Source organism: Ranitomeya variabilis, chromosome 1 (assembly GCF_051348905.1).
Source record: "Ranitomeya variabilis isolate aRanVar5 chromosome 1, aRanVar5.hap1, whole genome shotgun sequence".
Classification (NCBI taxonomy): Eukaryota; Metazoa; Chordata; class Amphibia; order Anura; family Dendrobatidae; genus Ranitomeya; species Ranitomeya variabilis.
Window position 1 is genome coordinate 573,712,878 of NC_135232.1, and position 23,033 is coordinate 573,735,910.

Here is a 23,033-nt window from a genome sequence, read left to right on the forward strand (position 1 = left end):
TGTATCTAGTGTGTGACTGGTGTGTGTCACGTATTTGTATCCTGTGTCTAGTGTGTGACTGGTGTGTCATGTGTATGTATCCTGTGTCTAGCGTGTGACTGGTGTGTGTCACGTGTATGTATCATGTGTCTAGCGTGTGACTGGTGTGTGTCACGTGTATGTATCCTGTGTCTAGCGTGTGACTGGTGTGTGTCACGTATTTGTATCCTGTGTCTAGTGTGTGACTGGTGTGTGTCACGTGTATGTATCGTGTGTCTAGTGTGTGACTGGTGTGTGTGTCACGTGTATGTATCCTGTGTCTAGTGTGTGACTGGTGTGTGTCACGTGTATGTATCCTGTGTCTAGCGTGTGACTGGTGTGTGTCACGTGTATGTATCCTGTGTCTAGCGTGCTTGACAAGATGGAAGCTAAGGGAAGACTCTGCAGCTAGTACCCCTTAAGCATGGTGGGCTCTTAGAATGATTTTCTCTGGTGGGCCCAAGCTACTCCAGTCCGACGCTGAGTGTGTATGATGGTGGGAGGCAGTTCACATCTAAGCAACAGCTCTGGGAGGGTATTCTGTCCACATGCAAAACAATTGAAGCAGAAACCATCCAAAAACTGACAAATCCAATGGACGAGAGAGTTCAGGAGCTTCTTTCAAGCAAGGGGTCCTATGTGCAAATGTAACATCATCTAGAATAAAGTTTTCACTTGAAAACTGTTTGATTTCATTTTGTAATAAGCTGATAATGCTAATAATTGACCATTTTTTTGTTCAAAATAAAAAAGGGTTGAAAACTCTGCTGTGCATAATAATTTGGAACATGCATTTTGAGTGTTTATTTTTTTTTAAAAAGATACTGTTTTCATAGGCAGTTTGTTCCAAAACATTGCAATTATACTAGAATAGTAGATGACTGGAAAATATCAATGACTGCAATTCAGATAGGTAATTTAGAGAAAATATGAGGAAATATTATTTGCATAATAATTTGGAAAACAGTGTGTATATATATATATATATATATATATATATATATATATATATATATATATATATATATATATATATGTACCGTATATACTCGAGTATAAGCCGACCCGAGTATAAGCCGACCCCCCTAATTTTGCCACAAAAAACTGGGAAAACTTATTGACTCGAGTGTAAGCCTAGGGTGGAAAATGCAGCAGCTACCGGTGAATTTCAAAAATAAAAATAGATGCTCCATACCGTTCATTATGGCCCCATAGCTGTGCCATATAGTGCTCTGCACCATTATTGCCCCATAGCTGTGCCATACAGTGCTCTGCACCATTATTGCCCCATAGCTGTGCCATATAGTGCTCTGCACCGTCCATTATTGCCCCATAGCTGTGCCATACAGTGCTCTGCACCATTATTGCCCCATAGCTGTGCCATATAGTGCTCTGCACCATTATTGCCCCATAGCTGTGCCATACAGTGCTCTGCACCATTATTGCCCCATAGCTGTGCCATACAGTGCTCTGCACCATTATTGCCCCATAGCTGTGCCATACAGTGCTCTGCACCATTATTGCCCCATAGCTGTGCCATACAGTGCTCTGCACCATTATTGCCCCATAGCTGTGCCATACAGTGCTCTGCACCATTATTGCCCCATAGCTGTGCCATATAGTGCTCTGCACCATTATTGCCCCATAGCTGTGCCATATAGTGCTCTGCACCATTATTGCCCCATAGCTGTGCCATACAGTGCTCTGCACCATTATTGCCCCATAGCTGTGCCATACAGTGCTCTGCACCATTATTGCCCCATAGCTGTGCCATACAGTGCTCTGCACCATTATTGCCCCATAGCTGTGCCATATAGTGTTCTGCACCATTATTGCCCCATAGCTGTGCCATATAGTGCTCTGCACCATTATTGCCCCATAGCTGTGCCATACAGTGCTCTGCACCATTATTGCCCCATAGCTGTGCCATATAGTGCTCTGCACCATTATTGCCCCATAGCTGTGCCATACAGTGCTCTGCACCATTATTGCCCCATAGCTGTGCCATATAGTGCTCTGCACCATTATTGCCCCATAGCTGTGCTGCTGCTGCAATAAAATAATAAAACAAACACTCACCTGTCTTGCTTGCAGCTCCTCGGCGCCATCTTCCCGGCGTCTCTCCGCACTGACTGATCAGGCAGAGGGCGGCGCGCACACTATATGCGTCATCGCGCCCTCTGACCTGCACAGTCAGTGAGGAGAGAGAGAGACGCCGGGAAGATGGAGACAGCGCCCGGCGTGTGGAACGAGGACAGGTGAATATGCGATACTTACCTGCTCCTGGCGTCCCTGGCTCCTTCTCCCGGACAGCTGGTCTCCGGGTGCAGCAGCTCTTCCTCTGTCAGCGGTCACCGGCACCGCTGATTAGAGAAATGAATTATGCGGCTCCGCCCCTATGGGAGGTGGAGCAGCCTATTCATTTCTCTAATGAGCGGTCCCACGTGACCGCTCAGGGGAAGAGGCTGCGGCACCCGGAGACCGTGGGACGGGCAGGGGGAGCGACAGGATCGCCGGGACTAGGTAAGTATATGACAGTCCTCACCCGCCGACCCCACCACCGATCATGACTCGAGTATAAGCCGAGAGGGGCACTTTCAGCCCAAAAATTTGGGCTGAAAATCTCGGCTTATACTCGAGTATATACGGTATATAGATATATATATATATAGTGCCTACAAGTAGTATTCAACCCCCTGCAGATTTAGCAGGTTTACACATTTGGAATTAACTTGGCATTGTGACATTTGGACTGTAGATCAGCCTGGAAGTGTGAAATGCACTGCAGCAAAAAAGAATGTTATTTCTTTGTTTATTTTTTTTTTTTAATTGTGAAAAGTCTTTTCAGAGGGTCATTTATTATTCAACCCCTCAACCCACCAGAATTCTGTTTGGTTCCCCTAAAGTATTAAGAAGTAGTTCAGGCACAAAGAACAATAAGCTTCACATGTTTGGATTAATTATCTCTTTTTCCAGCCTTTTTGTGACTATTTAAGACCCTCCCCAAACTTGTGAACAGCAGTCAAACATGGTCAACATGGGAAAGACAAAGGAGCATTCCAAGGCCTTTAGAGACAAGATCGTGGAGGGTCACAAGGCTGGCAAGGGGTACAAAACCCTTTCCAAGGAGTTGGGCCTACCTGTCTCCACTGTTGGGAGCATCATCCGGAAGTGGAAGGCTTATGGAACTACTGTTAGCCTTCCACGGCCTGGACAGCCTTTGAAAGTATCCTCCCGTGCCGAGGCCAGGCTTGTCCGAAGAGTCAAGGCTAACCCAAGGACAACAAGGAAGGAGCTCCGGGAAGATCTCATGGCAGTGGGGACATTGGTTTCAGTCAATACCATAAGTAACGTACTCCACCGCAATGGTCTCCGTTCCAGACGAGCCCGTAAGGTACCTTTACTTTCAAAGCGTCATGTCAAGGCTCGTTTACAGTTTGCTCATGATCACTTGGAGGACTCTGAGACTGACTGGTTCAAGGTTCTCTGGTCTGATGAGACCAAGATCGAGATCTTTGGTGCCAACCACACACGTGACGTTTGGAGACTGGATGGCACTGCATACGACCCCAAGAATACCATCCCTACAGTCAAGCATGGTGGTGGCAGCATCATGCTGTGGGGCTGTTTCTCAGCCAAGGGGCCTGGCCATCTGGTCCGCATCCATGGGAAGATGGATAGCACGGCCTACCTGGAGATTTTGGCCAAGAACCTCCGCTCCTCCATCAAGGATCTTAAGATGGGTCGTCATTTCATCTTCCAACAAGACAACGACCCAAAGCACACAGCCAAGAAAACCAAGGCCTGGTTCAAGAGGCAAAAAATCAAGGTGTTGCAGTGGCCTAGTCAGTCTCCTGACCTTAACACAATTGAAAACTTGTGGAAGGAGCTCAAGATTAAAGTCCACATGAGACACCCAAAGAACCTTAGATAACTTGGAGAAGATCTGCATGGAGGCAGGGCCGGCGTTAGGGGCAGGCAGACCAGGCAGCTGCCTGGGGCCCCCACTCCCCCAGGGGCCCCCCACTCCCCCAGGGGCCCCCAGCTAGCGGCAAATCACGCAGCCGCTATGGGGCCCCTGTGAGGCAGGGGGCCCGCCTGCCGCCAGCGCTGACTCCCCCGCCGCATTGAACTGTACCGGCGTCTGCCGGTACAGTTCAAAGCAATGATGGAGGAGAGAACGTCAGCTGACGCCCCCTCTCCCATCATTCCCCGCTCTGCCTCTGACACAGCGGGTGCGCGCGCACTCACTGTGTCCCAGGCAGAGCAGCTGCAGCCGCCGACACAGGAGCAGCGCGGGCACGTGTGGAGAGGTGAGGAGCTTGTGTTTTGTTTTTTTTTTTTCTTTTTACTGGACGGGGAGAGGAGAGGGGAGGAGAGGAGAGGGGGGGATGTGAGCTGTGGTGTACACCACTGGGGGCTGTGCTGTATACTACTGGGGGCTCTGCTGTATACCCCTGGGGGCACTGCTGTACACCACTGGGGGCTGTGCTGTATACTACTGGGGGCTCTGCTGTATATCCCTGGGGGCTCTGCTGTACACCACTGGGGGCTGTGCTGTATACTACTGGGGGCTCTGCTGTATACCCCTGGGGGCTCTGCTGTACACCACTGGGGGCTGTGCTGTATACTACTGGGGGCTCTGCTGTATACCCCTGGGGGCTCTGCTGTATACCCCTGGGGGCTCTGCTGTATACCCCTGGGGGCTCTGCTGTATACCCCTGGGGGCTCTGCTGTATACCACTGGGGGCTGTGCTGTATACCCCTGGGGGCTGTGCTGTATACCCCTGGGGGCTCTGCTGTATACCCCTGGGGGCTGTGCTGTATACCACTGGGGGCTGTGCTGTATACCCCTGGGGGCTCTGCTGTATATTACTGGGGGCTGTGCTGTATATTACTGGGGGCTGTGCTGTATACTACTGGGGGCTCTGCTGTATACCCCTGGGGGCTCTGCTGTATACCCCTGGGGGCTCTGCTGTATACCCCTGGGGGCTCTGCTGTATACCACTGGGGGCTGTGCTGTATACTGCTGGGGGCTCTGCTGTATACCCCTGTGGGCTCTGCTGTATACCCCTGTGGGCTCTGCTGTATACCACTGTGGGCTCTGCTGTATACCACTGTGGGCTCTGCTGTATACTACTGGGGGCTCTGCTGTATATTACTGGGGGCTCTGCTGTATACCCCTGGGGGCTCTGCTGTATACCCCTGGGGGCTCTGCTGTATACCCCTGGGGGCTCTGCTGTATACCCCTGGGGGCTCTGCTGTATACCCCTGTGGGCTCTGCTGTATACCACTGGGGGCTCTGCTGTATACCACTGGGGACTCTGCTGTATACCACTGTGGGCTCTGCTGTATACTACTGTGGGCTCTGCTGTATACTATATGGAGGACTATGGCGTGTGCATTTTACAATATGGAGGACTGTGGTGCACATTATAATATATGGAGGACTATGGGGTGTATTATAGTAAACAAGCAAAATGCTGCATATTCATTGGGTGATTGGATTGTTTATGCCGGAATAAAAATCATTGTTCTCAGCAGCACATCGCCGATGTAAACTGTAGATGTGCTGCTGATAACATGATCCTGTATGGTGATCTGTTAGTGATCTATTAGTGATGGTTCTGTCCCATCATTCTTTCTCAGATGGTGTAAAGAGGCCGGGAAACAAGCATCCAACGACTTCAGTATTGTCGATCACACTCGTTTAGCGGCCTGAGATCAGCGCATGTAAATACAACCGAAATGCTTCTGTGTGACGTGCAATATGTTAGCATTTGGGGCCCCATTTTAAACTTTGCCTAGGGCCCCACTTTGCCTAAAACCGGCCCTGCATGGAGGAGTGGGCCAAGATAACTCCAGAGACCTGTGCCGGCCTGATCAGGTCTTAAAAGACGATTATTAGCTGTAATTGCAAACAAAGGTTATTCCACAAAATATTAAACCTAGGGGTTGAATAATAATTGACCCACACTTTTATGTTTAAAATTTATAAAAATTTAACTGAGCAACAAAACTTTTTGGTTTGTAAGATTTATGCATCTGTTAATAAATCCTGCTCTTGTTTGAAGTTTGAAGGCTCTAACCTATTTGCATCTTATTAAACCTGCTAAATCTGCAGGGGGTTGAATACTACTTTTAGGCACTGTATATATAAATATATATATATGTATATATACATATGTATATATATATACACACAGTACAGACCAGGGTGGATAAAAATCAATGTTTTTTTAAAAAAATCAAAAAAATCGGATTTTTTTGATTTAAATCGGATTTTTTTGATTTAAATCGGATTTTTTTCAATAAACTGCTTTTTGAGGAAAATATTTTACCATCCAAAGGTTCTTCCATCATGAGATAAAGCTGAGTTGTTTAACTCAGTAGAATAAAGGCTGTATATGTGTAACATTCACAATGCCATGCTCTTCCAGAGGTTTCTGTAGGATGCTGACTATCCAACAAGTTTGGGCATGTCAACTGAATGGAAAAAGAAACTAAACCAAAAGTGAAACCAAGCTAGAAGTGTGGAATTAAAGGGGCAGTATGAACAAAATGTGGAGGCTATTAATAGTTTATACAATTAAGACATGCTGCTTTTAAACACCTACCTATTGCCATATAGTAAAACAAAAAAGATTTTTACTTACTTTGGGGTCCCCCCCTCACCCTGGCGTTAGATCGTTGCCCCTAGTTTCGTCCGTGTAACTATGGGCGCACATGCGCACTGCTCTCACTTCTCATTTTAATCGTGATTTATATTAAAAAAAACCTTTTGATTTAAATCAGTGATTTAAATCATGATTAAAATCATGATTTAAATCGATCCGATTTAAATAGAAAAAAATCTTTTGATTTAAATCGTGATTTAAATCATGATTTAAATCGGCGTGATTTAAATCAATCCACCCTGGTACAGACCAAACGTTAGGACACACCTTATTTAAAGATTTTTCTGTATTTTCATGACTATGAAAATTGTAAATTCACACTGAAGGCATCACAACTATGAATTAACACATGTGGAATTATATACTTAACAAAAAAGTGTGAAACAACTGAAATTATGTCTTCTATTCTAGGTTCTTCAAAGTAGCCACCTTTTGCTTTGATGACTGCTTTGCACACTCTTGATGAGCTTAAAGAGGTAGTCACCGGGAATGGTTTTCACATCACAGGTGTGCACTGTCAGGTTTAATAAGTGGGATTTCTTGCCTTATAAATGGGGTTGGGACCATCAGTGGTGTTGAGCAGAAGTCTGGTGGATACACAGCTGATAGTCCTACTGAATAGACTGTTAGAATTTGTATTATGGCAAGAAAAAAGCAGCTAAGTAAAGAAAAACGAGTGGCCATCATTACTTTAAGAAATGAAGGTCAGTCAGTCCAAAAAATTGGGAAAACGTTGAAAGTGTCCCCACGTGCAGTTGCAAAAACCATCAAGCGCTACAAAGAAACTGGCTCACATGAGGACCGCCCCAGGAAAGGAAGACCAAGAGTCACCTCTGCTTCTGAGGATAAGTTTATCCAAGTCACCAGCCTCAGAAATAGCAGGTTAATGCAGCTCAGATTAGAGACCAGGTCAATGCCACACAGAGTTCTAGCAGCAGACACATCTCTACAACAACTGTTAAGAGGAGACTTTGTGCAGCAGGCCTTCATGGTAAAATAGCTGCTAGGAAACCACTGCTAAGGACAGGCAACAAGCAAAAGAGACTTGTTTGGGCTAAAGAACACAAGGAATGGACATAAGACCAGTGGAAATCTGTGCTTTGGTCTGAGGAGTCCAAATTTGAGATCTTTGGTTCCAACCACCGTGTCTTTGCGCGATGCAGAAAAGGTGAACGGATGGACTCTACATGCCTGGTTCCCACCGTGAAGCATGGAGGAGGTGTGATGGTGTGGGGGTGCTTTGCTGGGGACACTGTTGGGCAATTATTCAAAATTGGAGGTATACTGAACCAGCATGGCTACCACAGCATCTTGCAGCGGCATGCTATTCCATTCGGTTTGCGTTTAGTTGGACCAGCATTTATTTTTCAACAGGACAATGACCCCAAACACACCTCCAGGCTGTGTAAGGGCTATTTGACCAAGAAGGAGAGTGATGGGGTGCTATGCCAGATGATCTGGCCTCCACAGTCACCAGACCTGAACCCAATCGAGATGGTTTGGGGTGAGCTGGACCGCAGAGTGAAGGCAAAAGGGCCAACAAGTGCTAAGCATCTCTGGAAACTCCTTCAAGATTGTTGGAAGACCATTTCTGGTGACAACCTCTTGAAGCTCATCAAGAGAATGCCAAGAGTGTGCAAAGCAGTCATCAAAGCAAAAGGTGGCTACTTTGAAGAACCTACAATATAAAACATATTTTCAGTTGTTTCACACTTTTTTGTTAAGTATATAATACCACATGTGTTAAATTCATAGTTTTGATGCCTTCAGTGTGAATGTACAATTTTCATAATCATGAAAATACAGAAAAATCTTTAAATGAGAAGGTATGTCCAAACTTTTGGTCTGTACTGTATATATACACATACATACATACATACATGCACACACTATCGTTCAAAAGTTTAGGGTCACCCAGACAATTTTGTGTTTTCCATGAAAACTCATACTTTTATTAATCAAATGGGTTGCCAAGTGAATTGAACATCTAGTCCAGACATTGACAAGGTTCGAAAAAAATATTTTTATTTGAAATAACTTTCTCCTTCAAATTTTGCTGTTGTCAAAGAATGCTCCCTTTGCAGCAATTACAGCATAGCAGACCTTTGGCGTTCTAGCAGTTAATTTGCTGAGGTAATCTGGAGAAATTTCACCCCATGCATCCAGTAGCCCCTCCCACAAGTTGGTTTGGCTTGATGGGCACTTTTTGCGTACCATACGGTCAAGCTGCTCCCACAACAGCTCAATGGTGCTGAGATCTGGTGACTGCACTGGCCACTCCATTACAGATAGAATACCAGCTGCCTGCTTCTTCCCTAAATAGTTCTTGCATAATTTGGAGGTGTGCTTTGGGTCATTGTCCTGTTGTAGGATGAAATTGGCTCCAATCAAGTGTTGTCCACAGGGTATGGCATTGCAAAATGGAGTGATAGCATTTTTTATTCAAAATCCCTTTTACCTTGTACAAATCTCCCACTTTACCAGCACCAAAGCAACCCCAGACCATCACATTACCTCCAATATGCTTGACAGATGGTGTCAAGCACGCTTCCAGCATCTTTTCAATTGTGCTGCGTTTCACAAATATTCTTCTGTGTGATCCAAACACCTCAAACTTGGATTCGTCTGTTCATAACATTTTTTTCCAATCTTCCTCTGTCCAATGTCTGTGTTCTTTTGCCCATATTAATCTTTTCCTTTTATTAACCAGTCTCAGATACGGCTTTTTCTTTGCCACTCTGCCCTGAAGGCCAGCATCCCATAGTCGCCTCTTCGCTGTAGACGTTGACACTGGCGTTTTGCATGTACTATTTAATGAAGCTGTCAGTTGAGGACCCGCGAGGCGTCGATTACTCAAACTACAGACTTATGTACGTGTCTTGTTGCTCAGTTGTGAAGCGGGGCCTTCCACTTCTCTTTCTACTCTGGTTAAAGCATGTTTGTGCTCTCCTCCGAAGGGACTAGCACACACCGTTGTAGGAAATCTTCAGTTTCTTGGCAATTTCTCTCTTGGAATAGCCTTCATTTCTAAGAACAAGAATAGACTGTCGAGTTTCATGTAAAAGTTATTTTTTCTGGCCATTTTGAGAGTTTCATGGAACCAACAAATGTAATGCTTCACATTCTCAACTAGCTCAAAGGAAGGTCAGGTTTATAGGTTCTCCAATCAGCCAAACTTTTTTCAGTTGTGCTAACATACTTGCACAAGGGTTTTCAAGGGTATTCTAATCATCCATTAGCCTTCTTACACAAAGTACCTTAAGAACACTGGAGTGATGGTTGTTGGAAATAGGCCTCTATACACCTATGAAGATATTGCATAACAAACCAGACGCTTGCAGCTAGAATAGTCATTTACCACATTAACAATGTATATACAGTGTATTTCTGAATCATTTAAGGTTAGCTTCATTGGAAAAAACTGTGCTTTTCTTTCAAAAATAAGGAAATTTCAAAGTGACCCTAAACTTTGGAACGGTAGTGTATATATATATTTCTATAGCACCACTGATTCCATAATGCTGTACATGAGAAGGGGTTACATACAAATTACGGATATCACTTACAGTAAACAAACTAACAATCATAATCTGATACAGAGGGGTGAGGGCCCTGCCCTTGCGGGCTTACATTCTACAGGATAGTGGGGAAGTTGACAGTAGGTTGGGGGGTTGCAGCAGCTCTGGTGTTGGTGAGGCAATAGCTCGGGAAGACGTGAGGAGGCAGCAGGGTCAGTGCAGGCTTGTAAGCTTTCCCGAAGAGGTGGGTTTTCAGGTTCCGTCTTAAGGATCCGAATGTGGTTGACAGTTAGACGTGTTTAGGCAAAGAATTCCAGAGGATGGGGGATATTCCGGAGAAGTCTTGGAGGTGATTGGATGAGGAGCGAATAAGTGTGGAGGAGAGAAGGAGGTCTTGGGAGGACTGAAGATTACGTGAGGGAAGATATCAGGAGATTAGTTCAGAGATAGTTAGGTCCATATATATTTGGACAGAGACAACATTTTTCTAATTTTGGTTCTAGACATTACCACAATGAATTTTAAACAAAACAATTCAGATGCAGTTGAAGTTCAGACTTTCAGCTTTCATTTGAGGGTATCCACATTAAAATTGGATGAAGGGTTTAGGAGTTTCATCTCCTTAACACGTGCCACCCTGTTTTTAAAGGGACCAAAAGTAATTGGACAATTGACTCCAAAGCTATTTCATGGACAGGTGTGGGCAATCCCTTCGTTATGTCATTCTCAATTAAGCAGATAAAAGGCCTGGAGTTGATTTGAGGTGTGGTGCTTGCATTTGGAAGGTTTTGCTGTGAAGTAAACATGTGGTCAAAGTAGCTCTCCATGCAGGTGAAACAAGCCATCCTTAAGCTGCGAAAACAGAAAAAAATCATCCGAGAAATTGCTACAATATTAGGAGTGGCAAAATTTACAGTGTGGTACATCCTGAGAAAGAAAGAAAGCACTGGTGAACTCATCAATGCAAAAAGACCTGGGCGCCCACGGAAGACAACAGTGGTGGATGATCGGAGAATAATCTCCATGGTGAAGAGAAACCCCTTCACAACAGCCAACCAAGTGAATAACACTCTCCAGGAGGTAGGCGTATCAATATCCAAATCTACTATAAAGAGAAGACTGCATGAAAGTAAATACAGAGGGTTCACTGCACGGTGCAAGCCACTCATAAGCATCAAGAATAAAAAGGCTAGACTGGACTTTGCTAAAAAACATCTAAAAAAGCCAGCACAGTTCTGGAAGAACACTCTTTGGACAGATGAAACCAAGATCAACCTCTACCAGAATGATGGAAAGAGAAAAGTATGGCAAAGGCATGGTACAGCTCATGATCCAAAGCATACCACATCATCTGTAAAACACGGCGGAGGCTGTGTGATGGCTTGGGCGTGCATGGCTGCCAGTGGCACTGGGTCACTAGTGTTTATTGATGATGTGACACAGGACAGAAGCAGCCTAATGAATTCTGAGGTATTCAGAGCCATACTGTGTGCTCAGATCCAGCCAAATGCAGCCAAACTGATTGGTCGTCGTTTCCTACTACAGATGGACAATGACCCAAAACATAAAGCCAAAGCAACCCAGGAGTTTATTAAAGCAAAGTAGTGAAATATTCTTGAATGGCCAAGTCAGTCACCTTATCTCAACCCAATTGAGCATGCATTTCACTTGTTAAAGACTAAACTTTAGACAGAAAGGCCCACAAACAAACAGCAACTGAAAACCACCACAGTGAAGGCCTGGCAGAGCATCAAAAAGGAGGAAACACGGCGTCTGGTGATGTCCATGAGTTCACGACTTCAGGCAGTCATTGCCAGCAAAGGGTTTTCAACCAAGTACTAAAAATGAACATTTTATTTAAAATTATTGAATCTGTCCAATTACTTTTGGTCCCTTTAAAAACAGGGTGGCACATGTTAAGGAGCTGAAACTCCTAAACCCTTCATCCAATTTTAATGTGGATACTCTCAAATGAAAGCTGAAAGTCTGAACTTCAACTGCATCTGAATTGTTTTGTTTAAAATTCATTGTGGTAATGTCTAGAACCAAAATTAGAAAAATGTTATCTCTGTCCAAATATATATGGACCTAACTGTATAAGGAGGAGACAGGTTATGGATTTCTTTGTAGCTCAGTATTAGTAATTTGAATTGGATACGCGGAGGGAATGGTAGCCATGAAGAGATTTGCAGAGGGGAGAAGCGGAGGAGTAGCGAGGAGAGAGATGAATTAGTCGGGCAGCAGAGTTAAGGATGGACTGGAGAGGTGCAAGGGTATTAGCAGGGAGGCCACAGAAAAAATTTTGCAGTAGTCGAGATGCGAGATTATGAGGGCATGCACAAGCATTTTAGTAGATTGAGGGTTGTGGAAAAGACGGATTCTGGAGATATTTTTGAGCTGGAGGCGACAGGAGGTGGAAAGAGCTTGGATGTGCGGTTTGAAGGACAGGGCAGAGTCAAGGGTTACTCCGAGGCAGCAGACTTCCGGTATGGGGAAAGCGTGATGTTGTTAATTGCGATGGATAGGTCAGGTAAGGAAGATCTGTGAGAAGGAGGAAAGATGATGAGTTCAGTTAAAAATTTTGAATAACTGTTTGGGGTTGTAGGATAGGGAAGATACGAGGGTTGTGAAGTAGGTCTGTTTAGCAGAGGTGAGGGCAGATTTGAAAGCGAGTGTTGCCTGTTTGAATGCAGTTAAGTCCTCTTGCGAATTTGTTTTCTTCCAATGGGACTGCAACTCGGGATATTTTTAATGAATGCATACAATATTTTAAATTAAATAAATTTCTGCTCTATATGTTCGATATTTATACGTGTATCACTACATGTTATGCAGTTACACTGTTACATTGTTTTTTATTATTTTTAGTTTATAACAAGATTTAGGCATAGAGAATCAAAAAGGTATCAAACTAGTGCAATAATCTGTTAGATAGGATTATGGTCATATCGACGTTCTAAATTAAATATGTACACCCTCTAACTTGTGTTTCCCCCCCCATTCAGACGATAAAGGACATAAGGATGGACAAGTATACATGTTCTTTCCATACACCTGATGAAGGCTGCAGTGTGGACATTTTATGTTTAACAATTTTTTTAAAATAATTTTCTTTCAGTGATTTGAATAAAAGTTTATGGAAGCAATCTACCAGACACTCCCATGGCTCTCCAAAGACCAAGCTGATCCTGGTTCCTACCTCTGAGTTTTCCACCCCTGGAAACAGTTTTCCCTGTTCGTCCAGGAACGGCTGCGTCCATTACCTTTGAACTGAAATGGGAGTAGTGCCTCTATCAGCAGAACTACACCAGATGAGTAACACTCTCCTACCACCCGCTTTACATTGGGTAACAAATTCACTACGCTTAGATTGCACCGTGGATTCTTTTTTCCTCTCCTAGGATATTCCATACAAGCAGTCAAAATACAGGGTGGGCCATGTATACGGAAAAACCTAAATAAAATGGGAATGGTTGGTGATATCAACTTCCTCTTTGTGGCACATTAGTATATGGGAGGAGGAAATCTTTTCAAGATGGGTGGTGACCATTTTAAGTCGGCCATTTTGGATTGCATCTTTATAAATGGCCCACCCCGGTGCATCCATATAAATGGCTCACCATTTCAGGATATTGTGGACACCAATAATAAAGCCATATTTCAATCAATCAATACCACCAAAAAAAATACCCCGCAAGTCAATGGACACCATGAATCTTCAACAGCGGAGAGTTCAGAGTACTCTAGTTAAAGGGAACCTGACAGCAGAATTGTGCATAGTAACCTACAGTGGCAGGTCGGTGCCGTTATACTGATTACAATGATACCTGGTGACGAAATCCGTCTTTGGTTGTTGTGTAATCTTTATTTTCAGTTTTGAGTTAACTTTATGCTTGTGCCCCGAGGCGGCCTGTGAGGGTCTTCATGTGGTGCTGATTAGGAATTAATAATGCAGACTGCTGACAGGTCACTGCTCCCTCGGTCTCCTGCCCCCTAGTTTACATAATGAATATATGTACAAACTGAAGAAAAAATGGCTCCTGAACTGCAGCATAATCGCATGTTTACTGTCCCGATAATAACTGTGCTTGAGGTTATCCAGATAGCACAAAGAAAAATCAATTTCAAAATGGCACCCGCTACGCCTGCGCAGTACAAGCTATCAGTGTATTTAGAAGTGATCCAAAGCTGCTATTGCGTAAACGCCGGTGACGCAGTCTAGCTGGAGAAGAAAAAAAAATAAAAATTCCTCCTCCAAGATAGCACCGCCCGCACACTAGCAGCTCTCAGCGGTGGGTCAGGATACCAAGCAGTTGGTGGTGCCGGAGAAACACAGAAGGGAAATCATCAATCCCATGAAGGTCCATAACTGGGAGTGAGAAAGACCCAACGCAGGGTTCTGAAAAGGTTCATCTGGCCCGGGGTGACCCTTGAAATAAAAACATTTGTAAGTTCTTGTGACACCCACAAGCTTTTCCATGGCTAGGGGTAGATTTGATAGGTCCCTTGCCACAATTCAGTCACTCAGAGAAGAAATACATACTAATGTTTGTGGATTTTGCCACTAGATACCCGGATGCGATAGCTCTCTGAGGAATAGAGGCAAAGATGGTGTCTCACACTTTAGTCAAGATATTTATCAGGGTGGGTTTCCCCAATGAAGTTGTAACGGATCAAGGAACGCAATTCACGGGGAAGATATTGCGTGCCCTGTGGAGACAGTCTGGGGTCCAACCAGTGTTTACCGCAGTACACCACCCACAGATCAACGGACTATGCGAGCGGTTCAATGGTACCCTGAAACTGTTGATCTGTGCCTACTTCGATGCGGGGCAGGGAAGAAGCTCAGCCACATCTCCTGTTTCTACTTGTTTTTCCCCAATCAAACTCTTATACTGCAGGGAGCCTTGGGACTCGCTAGACTTGGTACAAGAACACCGGTCTGATTTTCTTTTTTTTTCTTGGAGGGGTGGAGTACAAGTGCTCCGCTATGTGAATAGAATGAGATAAACTCCGACACACTAAGTATGAATAAGTTTTATTATATCATGATCAAAATAATCTAAACGGTGGGCTTTCAATTGCAAAGATGCAGTTCTAATGAAAGTACATACAGGCACATATATTTCAAACAACGATTCGGCTGTCTAGCCTTTTTCAAGAAATGTCTGTCCTTATTAATAATTCCTCATAAAAAAAGGAAGTAGATATGGATCCCACTGTGGATGTCCTGGAAGGGAATACCGTATGTGCGTCCACTAAGGAGGGGTACATGGGCAGCAAAAAACCTACTGTGGTAGGGTACACAGCCCCAAGAGTTCAAGGTGGGCCAGCAACTGATGGTACCAATTCCCAAGCGCATGTTGCAAGCCAACTGCAAGAATCCCCACACCATGGTCAACAAAATGGGGGCAGTCACCTATCCGGTAGCATTCAACCCCCACTACACCAAAACTAAGAGGATTCATGTTAACCAATTAAAAGCATACCAGGCCAAGATCCCTGTGCAGTAGCTATATGCTGTTCTTCACATGAACCCGATCCCCTCCTGGACTTCTTACAACACGCTAAAAAAAGGAAGGGGTGGAGCAAGTCACCTTAGGGGATCACCTCACTCCAGCCCAATCCAGTCAACTATAGGGGTTCTGACTGAGCATCTAGTGGACACTGGGACAGCAAGGCCAATTCGACAGCCTGTGTACTCAATGGCACCCAAGGTTCAGCAGATGATTTGGAAGGAAGTGGATGAAATGTTAAGAGTTGGGAGTGGTGGTTTCATTGTGCAGTTCATAGGACGCCAGCACAGTCCTTGTCGCAAAAAAGGACCAGAGCACAAGGTTCTGCAGGGACTACTGGTGGATAAACATAATAATCATCACCGATGCATGTCCTATGCCGCGAATAGATGATCTGATAGACCAGATCAGGGATTGACATTAAAGGCTACTGGCAGATCCCTTTGACACTGGGCATCCAATAGCGGGGGGAAATGAGCTATTGTTACGATGAAGCCTGGAATTGAAACCGTTCAATTTTACCAGTTTTCACAAAAAGAAAAACCACGGCAATGCTGATGGTCTAGCAAAACAAACTGAAGAAGCCCCCAACTCCAGTAATTTCTGTCAGAAGAGCCCAGGGCTGGCCATGCTGAAAAAGTGCGGGAGGAGTGTGAGGAGCAGGCCACAGAATAAAGACTATTGGACCAATGAACATAAAGCGGAGTCCACGGCTCTAAGGGATGCAGACTTTTCTCAGAACGGAGCACCAGTTACATCGTTCTTGCTGTGTTTTAATAGATCTTTGCTTACTTGACGTATAAAGTGCACAAATCTCTCCTGGAAAGTGTTCAGTCTCAGGAATTGAGGTTTCCATTCAGTGAAAGTAAGCAGAGGAAGAAGTGCAGGATGGATCTTATGTATACATAAGGCCAAACACAAGATTGGTAATCAGGTAAAGCAATCATCCCATAAGGGTACTGTCACACATTGAAATTTCCATCGCTACGACGTTACGATTCGTGACGTTCTAGCGATATCGTTACGATATCGCTGTGTCTGACACGCTACTGCGATCAGACACCCTGCTGAGAATCGTACGTCGTAGCAGATCGTTTGGAACTTTCTTTCGTCGCTTGATCACCCGCTGACATCGCTGGATCGTTGTGTGTGACAGCGATCCAGCGATGTCTTTGCTTGTAACCAGGGTAAACATCGGGTAACTAAGCGCAGGGCCGCGCTTAGTAACCCGATGTTTACCCTGGTTACAAGTGTAAACGTAAAAAAACAAACAGTACATGCTCACCCGTCGGTGTCCTTCAGGTCCCTTGCCGTCTGCTTCCTGCTCTGAGTGCCGGCCGGAAAGTGAGAGCAGATCACAGCGGTGCTGCTCTCTGCTCTCACTGTACGGCTGCACTCAGAGCAGGAAGCAGACGGCAAGGGACCTGAAGGACACCGACGGGTGAGTATGTACGGTTTGTTTTTTTACATTTACGCTGGTAACCAGGGTAAACATCGGGTTACTAAGCGCGGCCCTGCGCTTAGTTACCCGATGTTTACCCTGGTTACCCGGGGACTTCGGCATCGCTCCAGCGCCGTGATTGCAACGTGTGACCGCAGTCTACGACGCTGGAGCGATGATTATACGACGCTGCGACGTCACGAATCGTGCCGTCGCAGCGATGAAAATTTCAATGTGTGACGGTACCCTTACTCTTGTTGGTGTCTCAGGGGCTTCAATTAAACCATTGTTCTCCCAGTCACTAGTCCCATTATGTGGATGGGGATAGTAGACCCAGTGAAGCAGTCACTGGAGGGAAGCTCACATGCAGACCCAGGAAAATACCTCCACCAATGCACAGTTATATTTGGGATGTGTGAGGGAGGTTTCCAGGGGTTGCTGCAAGATCTTGGGTGGAAGAAATAAAACTAAGTGCATCGTTAACCTGCCTGGGTGATTAATACAACACACAACCTCAGATGCTTTATTCCAAGAGGTGGTGCAAATATTTTGAACACTTACTGTCAAGTTTACTCAAGAAATGACAGCTGATTTCTAGATTCTCAGCAAGGGCAAGGTTTGTGTTCTGTGTATTTTTAAAGCGAACCTGTCAGCAGTTTTGGCCAATATAAGAGGCGGCCACCGCCTTTCAGGGCTTATCTGCAGGATTCTATAATGCTGTAGATAAGCCCCCGGTCCGACCTGCAAGTAAAGAAAAATTAGTTTTATTATACTCACCTTTTGGGCGGTCCGGTCCGATGGGTGTCGCAGGTCCGGGACCTCCCATCTTCTTGCGATGCCGCCCTCCTGCTTGTTTCATCGCTCCCCGGCATCACGCTACTGCACAGGTGTACTTTGTCTGTCCTGTTGAGGGCAGAGCCAAGAACTGCAGTGCGCAGGTTCCGGGCCTCTCTGACCTTTCCCGGCCCCTGCGCACTGCAGTACTTTACTCTGCCCTCAACAGGATAGACAAAGTACACCTGCGCAGGAGCGCTGATGCCGGGGAGCGAAGAAGAAGCAGGAGGGCGGCATCGCAAGAAGATGGGAGGTCCCGGACCCGGACTTGTGACACCCATCAGACCGGAACGCCCCCCCCCCCCCCGGGTGAGTATAATAAAACATATTTTTCTTCTCTTTCATGTCGGACCGGGGGCTTATCTACAGCATAAAGGATGCTGTAGATAGGCGGTGGCCACATCTTATACCGGCAAAATCTGCTGACAGGTTCCTTTAAAGACAATTTGTCACCAGGGTTATCCTGCATACAGTGAAATCATCTATGTGTCGCTATCCGCCTCTTGCTATAATTTTGATAAAACACTTTTCTGTTGCAGTTCTCCTAGCCCTCCCAAACTCCTGACATGTAGTCCTCAATTATTTATATACCTACCACCAATAAGCAGCTTTCTTTCAATAAATCAGTGGTCCTGAAGGGATTAGACAGACTCAACCAGCAGTTTAAACACTTAGGCTATGTTCACGTTTGTGTTTTTTTTCTGCAGGCAAAAACTGCATTCTTGGTAGTAAAGAAGCTGCTTATAAAAAGAAGGTTTTGCTGCGCTTTTAATGTCTCTTGTGCATGCTGATAAAGTATAGTGGTCCCCAAAAAACATAATGCTAATTTTTTAGGTTTCTGCACCAAAATCTGTAGCTGAGCTTTTTTGCTGCGTTTTTGCACTTCATTGCTTTCTATGGATAAAAACAAATGCTGCAAAAATGCTCAAAGAAGTGACATGCTGCAGTTTGTAAAACTGAAATCTCATAGCTTTTAGTTAGCTTAGGAGCTTAAAATTTGCATAAAAACGCAGAAGAAACGCAACATGTGAAAATAGCCTTACACTGCTAAAAATACAGCAAATAAGACAAATGGCGGAATCAGCCTTTTTCCCTCAGATTGATAACCATAGAACTGATGACAGATTCCCTTTAACAAGTAGTAATTTCTAAAAGTGGAGAATCACTTTAAAAGGAATCTGCCAGTAGCTTTTTTCATGTAATCTGAAAGCAGCATAATGGTGGGGCAGAGACCCCGGTTCCAGTTATGAGTCACTTACTGGACTGTTTTGCCGTTTCAATAAAATCAGTATTTTATCAGCAGGAGATAATCAGTACAGGACTAGGTGTCTGGTACCTCCTGGTCCAAACACGTTCCCAGCAGTGAATAGCAACTTTCTGTCATTATACAGTGGGCAAGGTAACAAAGAGCTCGACAGTCTGAGCTCAACTCTAGATCTGCAGCAAAGAAAATGGGAATTCTCTGAAACTGCTGCAACCAGTAAACTAAGTAATACATCGCTGGAATTAGGATCTCTATCCCTACACTGCTCTGCTGTCAGATTACATAGCACAATCCTGCTAACAGTTTCTCTTTAAAGAGGTTGTCCACTACTTGGACAACTACCTTTCAATAAGTATGTATCCCCCAAATAAAATAATAATACCTATACTCACCTCCAGTGCTGTCGCCGTTCCAGAAGTGTCGGCATTGGCTCTCCCAGGGCTTGTGTATCATAATGTCATGCGATCCCTGTGGCCAATCAGCAGCCACTTCACTGTCCCACCTTTGGAACATACATCTGACATGAGGAGCAAGTGAGCGCTAAAACTGCTCTCGTTTCCTCAGGATATCCAATTTAGATGACGGAGGGGGACAGAAGAGGCCGGAGATTGGATGCCGGGATGACCCTGGGAGAGCTAGGGCTGACAGCAATGGAACAGTATAGGTGTTATTATTTTACTTAAAGGATTGAGAAGGGGTGTGGAAACCCCCTTTAAGGTAATAGAAGTCTTGGAGACTCAATGGGTCCTCTCCTCTCCCTCACTTACATAAGAGAACAAGTGAAAACTGAACAAACATTTATGCAGATGATCGTGCTCTTTTCTTTTTTTAACTAATGGTGCAACAAGTAATGCGTGAAATAAAACGTACCAGATGGTTTTACAGGCCTCCCCCGGCTAGTTACTGATGGGTCTTTTCCTCGTTCAAGACATGCTATTAATTTTGGCTTTTTCTTACGCTGACCTGAAAACAAATAGTGCAATTATGTTATTAACCACAAAGGTTTTATAGTATCTTATCCAAAATAGGAAAAGAACACCATTCAGCCTGATGTACCAACTATAGGTAAATACAGTGCAGCATCTAACAGAAGTTGTACAGGTCCTTCTCAAAAAATTAGCATATAGTGTTAAATTTCATTATTTACCATAATGTAATGATTACAATTAAACTTTCATATATTATAGATTCATTATCCACCAACTGAAATTTGTCAGGTCTTTTATTGTTTTAATACTGATGATTTTGGCCTACAACTCCTGATAACCCAAAAAACCTGTCTCAATAAATTAGCATATTTCACCCGTCCAATCAAATAAAAGTGTTTTTTAATAACAAACAAAAAAACCATCAAATAATAATGTTCAGTTATGCACTCAATACTTGGTCGGGAATCCTTTGGCAGAAATGACTGCTTCAATGCGGCGTGGCATGGAGGCAATCAGCCTGTGACACTGCTGAGATGTTATGGAGGCCCAGGATGCTTCAATAGCGGCCTTAAGCTCATCCAGAGTGTTGGGTCTTGTGTCTCTCAACTTTCTCTTCACAATATCCCACAGATTCTCTATGGGGTTCAGGTCAGGAGAGTTGGCAGGCCAATTGAGCACAGTAATACCATGGTCAGTAAACCATTTACCAGTGGTTTTGGCACTGTGAGCAGGTGCCAGGTCGTGCTGAAAAATGAAATCTTCATCTCCATAAAGCATTTCAGCCGATGGAAGCATGAAGTGCTCCAAAATCTCCTGATAGCTAGCTGCATTGACCCTTCCCTTGATGAAACACAGTGGACCAACACCAGCAGCTGACATGGCACCCCACACCATCACTGACTGTGGGTACTTGACACTGGACTTCAGGCATTTTGGCATTTCCTTCTCCCCAGTCTTCCTCCAGACTCTGGCACCTTGATTTCCGAATGACATGCAAAATTTGCTTTCATCAGAAAAAAGTACCAGGTCAGGCGCTTCTGCCGCTGTTTATGGTTCAAAAGTGGCTTTACCTGGGGAATGCGGCACCTGTAGCCCATTTCCTGCACACGCCTGTGCACGGTGGCTCTGGATGTTTCCACACCAGACTCAGTCCACTGCTTCCTCAGGTTCCCCAAGGTCTGGAATCGGTCCTTCTCCACAATCTTCCTCAGGGTCCGGTCACCTCTTCTCGTTGTACAGCGTTTTCTGCCACATTGTTTCCTTCCAACAGACTTACCATTGAGGTGCCTTGATACAGCACTCTGGGAACAGCCTATTTGTTGAGAAATTTCTTTCTGGGTCTTACCCTCTTGCTTGAGGGTGTCAATGATGGCCTTCTTGACATCTGTCAGGTCGCTAGTCTTACCCATGATGGGGGTTTTGAGTAATGAACCAGGCAGGGAGTTTTTAAAAGCCTCAGGTATCTTTTGCATGTGTTTAGAGTTAATTAGTTGATTCAGAAGATTAGGGTAATAGGTCGTTTAGAGAACCTTTTCTTGATATGCTAATTTATTGAGACAGGTTTTTTGGGTTATCAGGAGTTGTAGGCCAAAATCATCAGTATTAAAACAATAAAAGACCTGACAAATTTCAGTTGGTGGATAATGAATCTATAATATATGAAAGTTTAATTGTAATCATTACATTATGGTAAATAATGAAATTTAACACTATATGCTAATTTTTTGAGAAGGACCTGTATATGAGAGTCTTAGGCTGCGGCAACTCTTTCAGCGCTTTCACAAGTTCCTAAAATGGATGGAGCTGGGACAGGACAAGGGTGTGACGACACAGCTTGCCAAATTTATGAACAACTGTGGCGTTCCCCACTCCAGAAATCTCAATGGCGTAGAGCAAGGAGGTGCGTGCTATTCTTCAGACATTCAAGATTCTTAAGGAAGCATGCCCCTCTTCAGGAATCAGGAAGATCTGACTACACCATGCTGGTCTTAATTTGGGCCATGAAACGCACATCCTAAATTTATACACTGACTTACTGCAGATCAGAAAAAATATGTACAAAACTGAACAAGAGGTTCTTCATTAACATTCGGATCGGAATGCATAAGACCTCTACCAAGTCATGGCACACATTTTAGTGGGTCCTTGACACTTAAGAAAAAAAAAATTAAGTCATCCTTAACAAGGAGGATGTCCCTAAAATGCCCAAGGACTGAATGGCCAGAGCCAGCTTAGTCTTCTCTTTCCTGGGAATGGCCAAAGGACGATCGTTCAGGAGGATCTGAAGGAATCCTAGGTCTCTAAAAGGGGCTTCTACTGTACACTTGTGGTCAGAATAGGCTGGGAACCCACTAAAAGCCAATCTGAGCAAGTGACACCACTGATACGGAAGGCTGGTCATAACACTTAATGTCCTGACCCAATCTAGGGGCACTCAGTTACTGAAAAAGTTCTGCCAATACAGGGCTCAGGCAACGAGCTCAAAGGGAACCTGGCTGGCAGTATGGTAAGAGCTTGTTGCAGAATGAACAGATAAGGCTTCTTTCACACTAGCGTCGGGCTCGGCCCGTCGCTGTGCGTCGGGCCGACGTTCCCGACGCTAGCGTTGTCTCCGCCACACAACGGGGGCAGCGGATGCATTTTTCCAGCGCATCCGCTGCCCCATTGTGAGGTGCGGGGAAGTGCGGGGAGGTGGGGGCGGAGTTGCGGCTGCGCATGCGCAGTCGGAAAAAGCGGACCGTCGTGAGCAAAAAACGTTACATGTAGCGTTTTTTGCTCCCGACGGTCCGCCACTGCACGACGCATCCGTCACACGACGGGTGCGACGTGTGGCAAT

At 44.8% G+C, this 23,033-nt stretch overlaps 1 protein-coding gene across 1 annotated transcript in view; it reads right to left on the bottom strand.

The window, feature by feature from the left end:
* LOC143797421 (uncharacterized) overlaps positions 1–23,033 on the bottom strand; it is an 81,740-nt gene that overhangs the window by 46,834 nt on the left and 11,873 nt on the right. Inside the window, exon 4 of the mRNA XM_077281069.1 lies at positions 20,139–20,231. Within this exon, the coding sequence (XP_077137184.1) occupies positions 20,139–20,231 (93 nt within the window). The remainder of the gene's footprint in view (positions 1–20,138; positions 20,232–23,033) is intronic.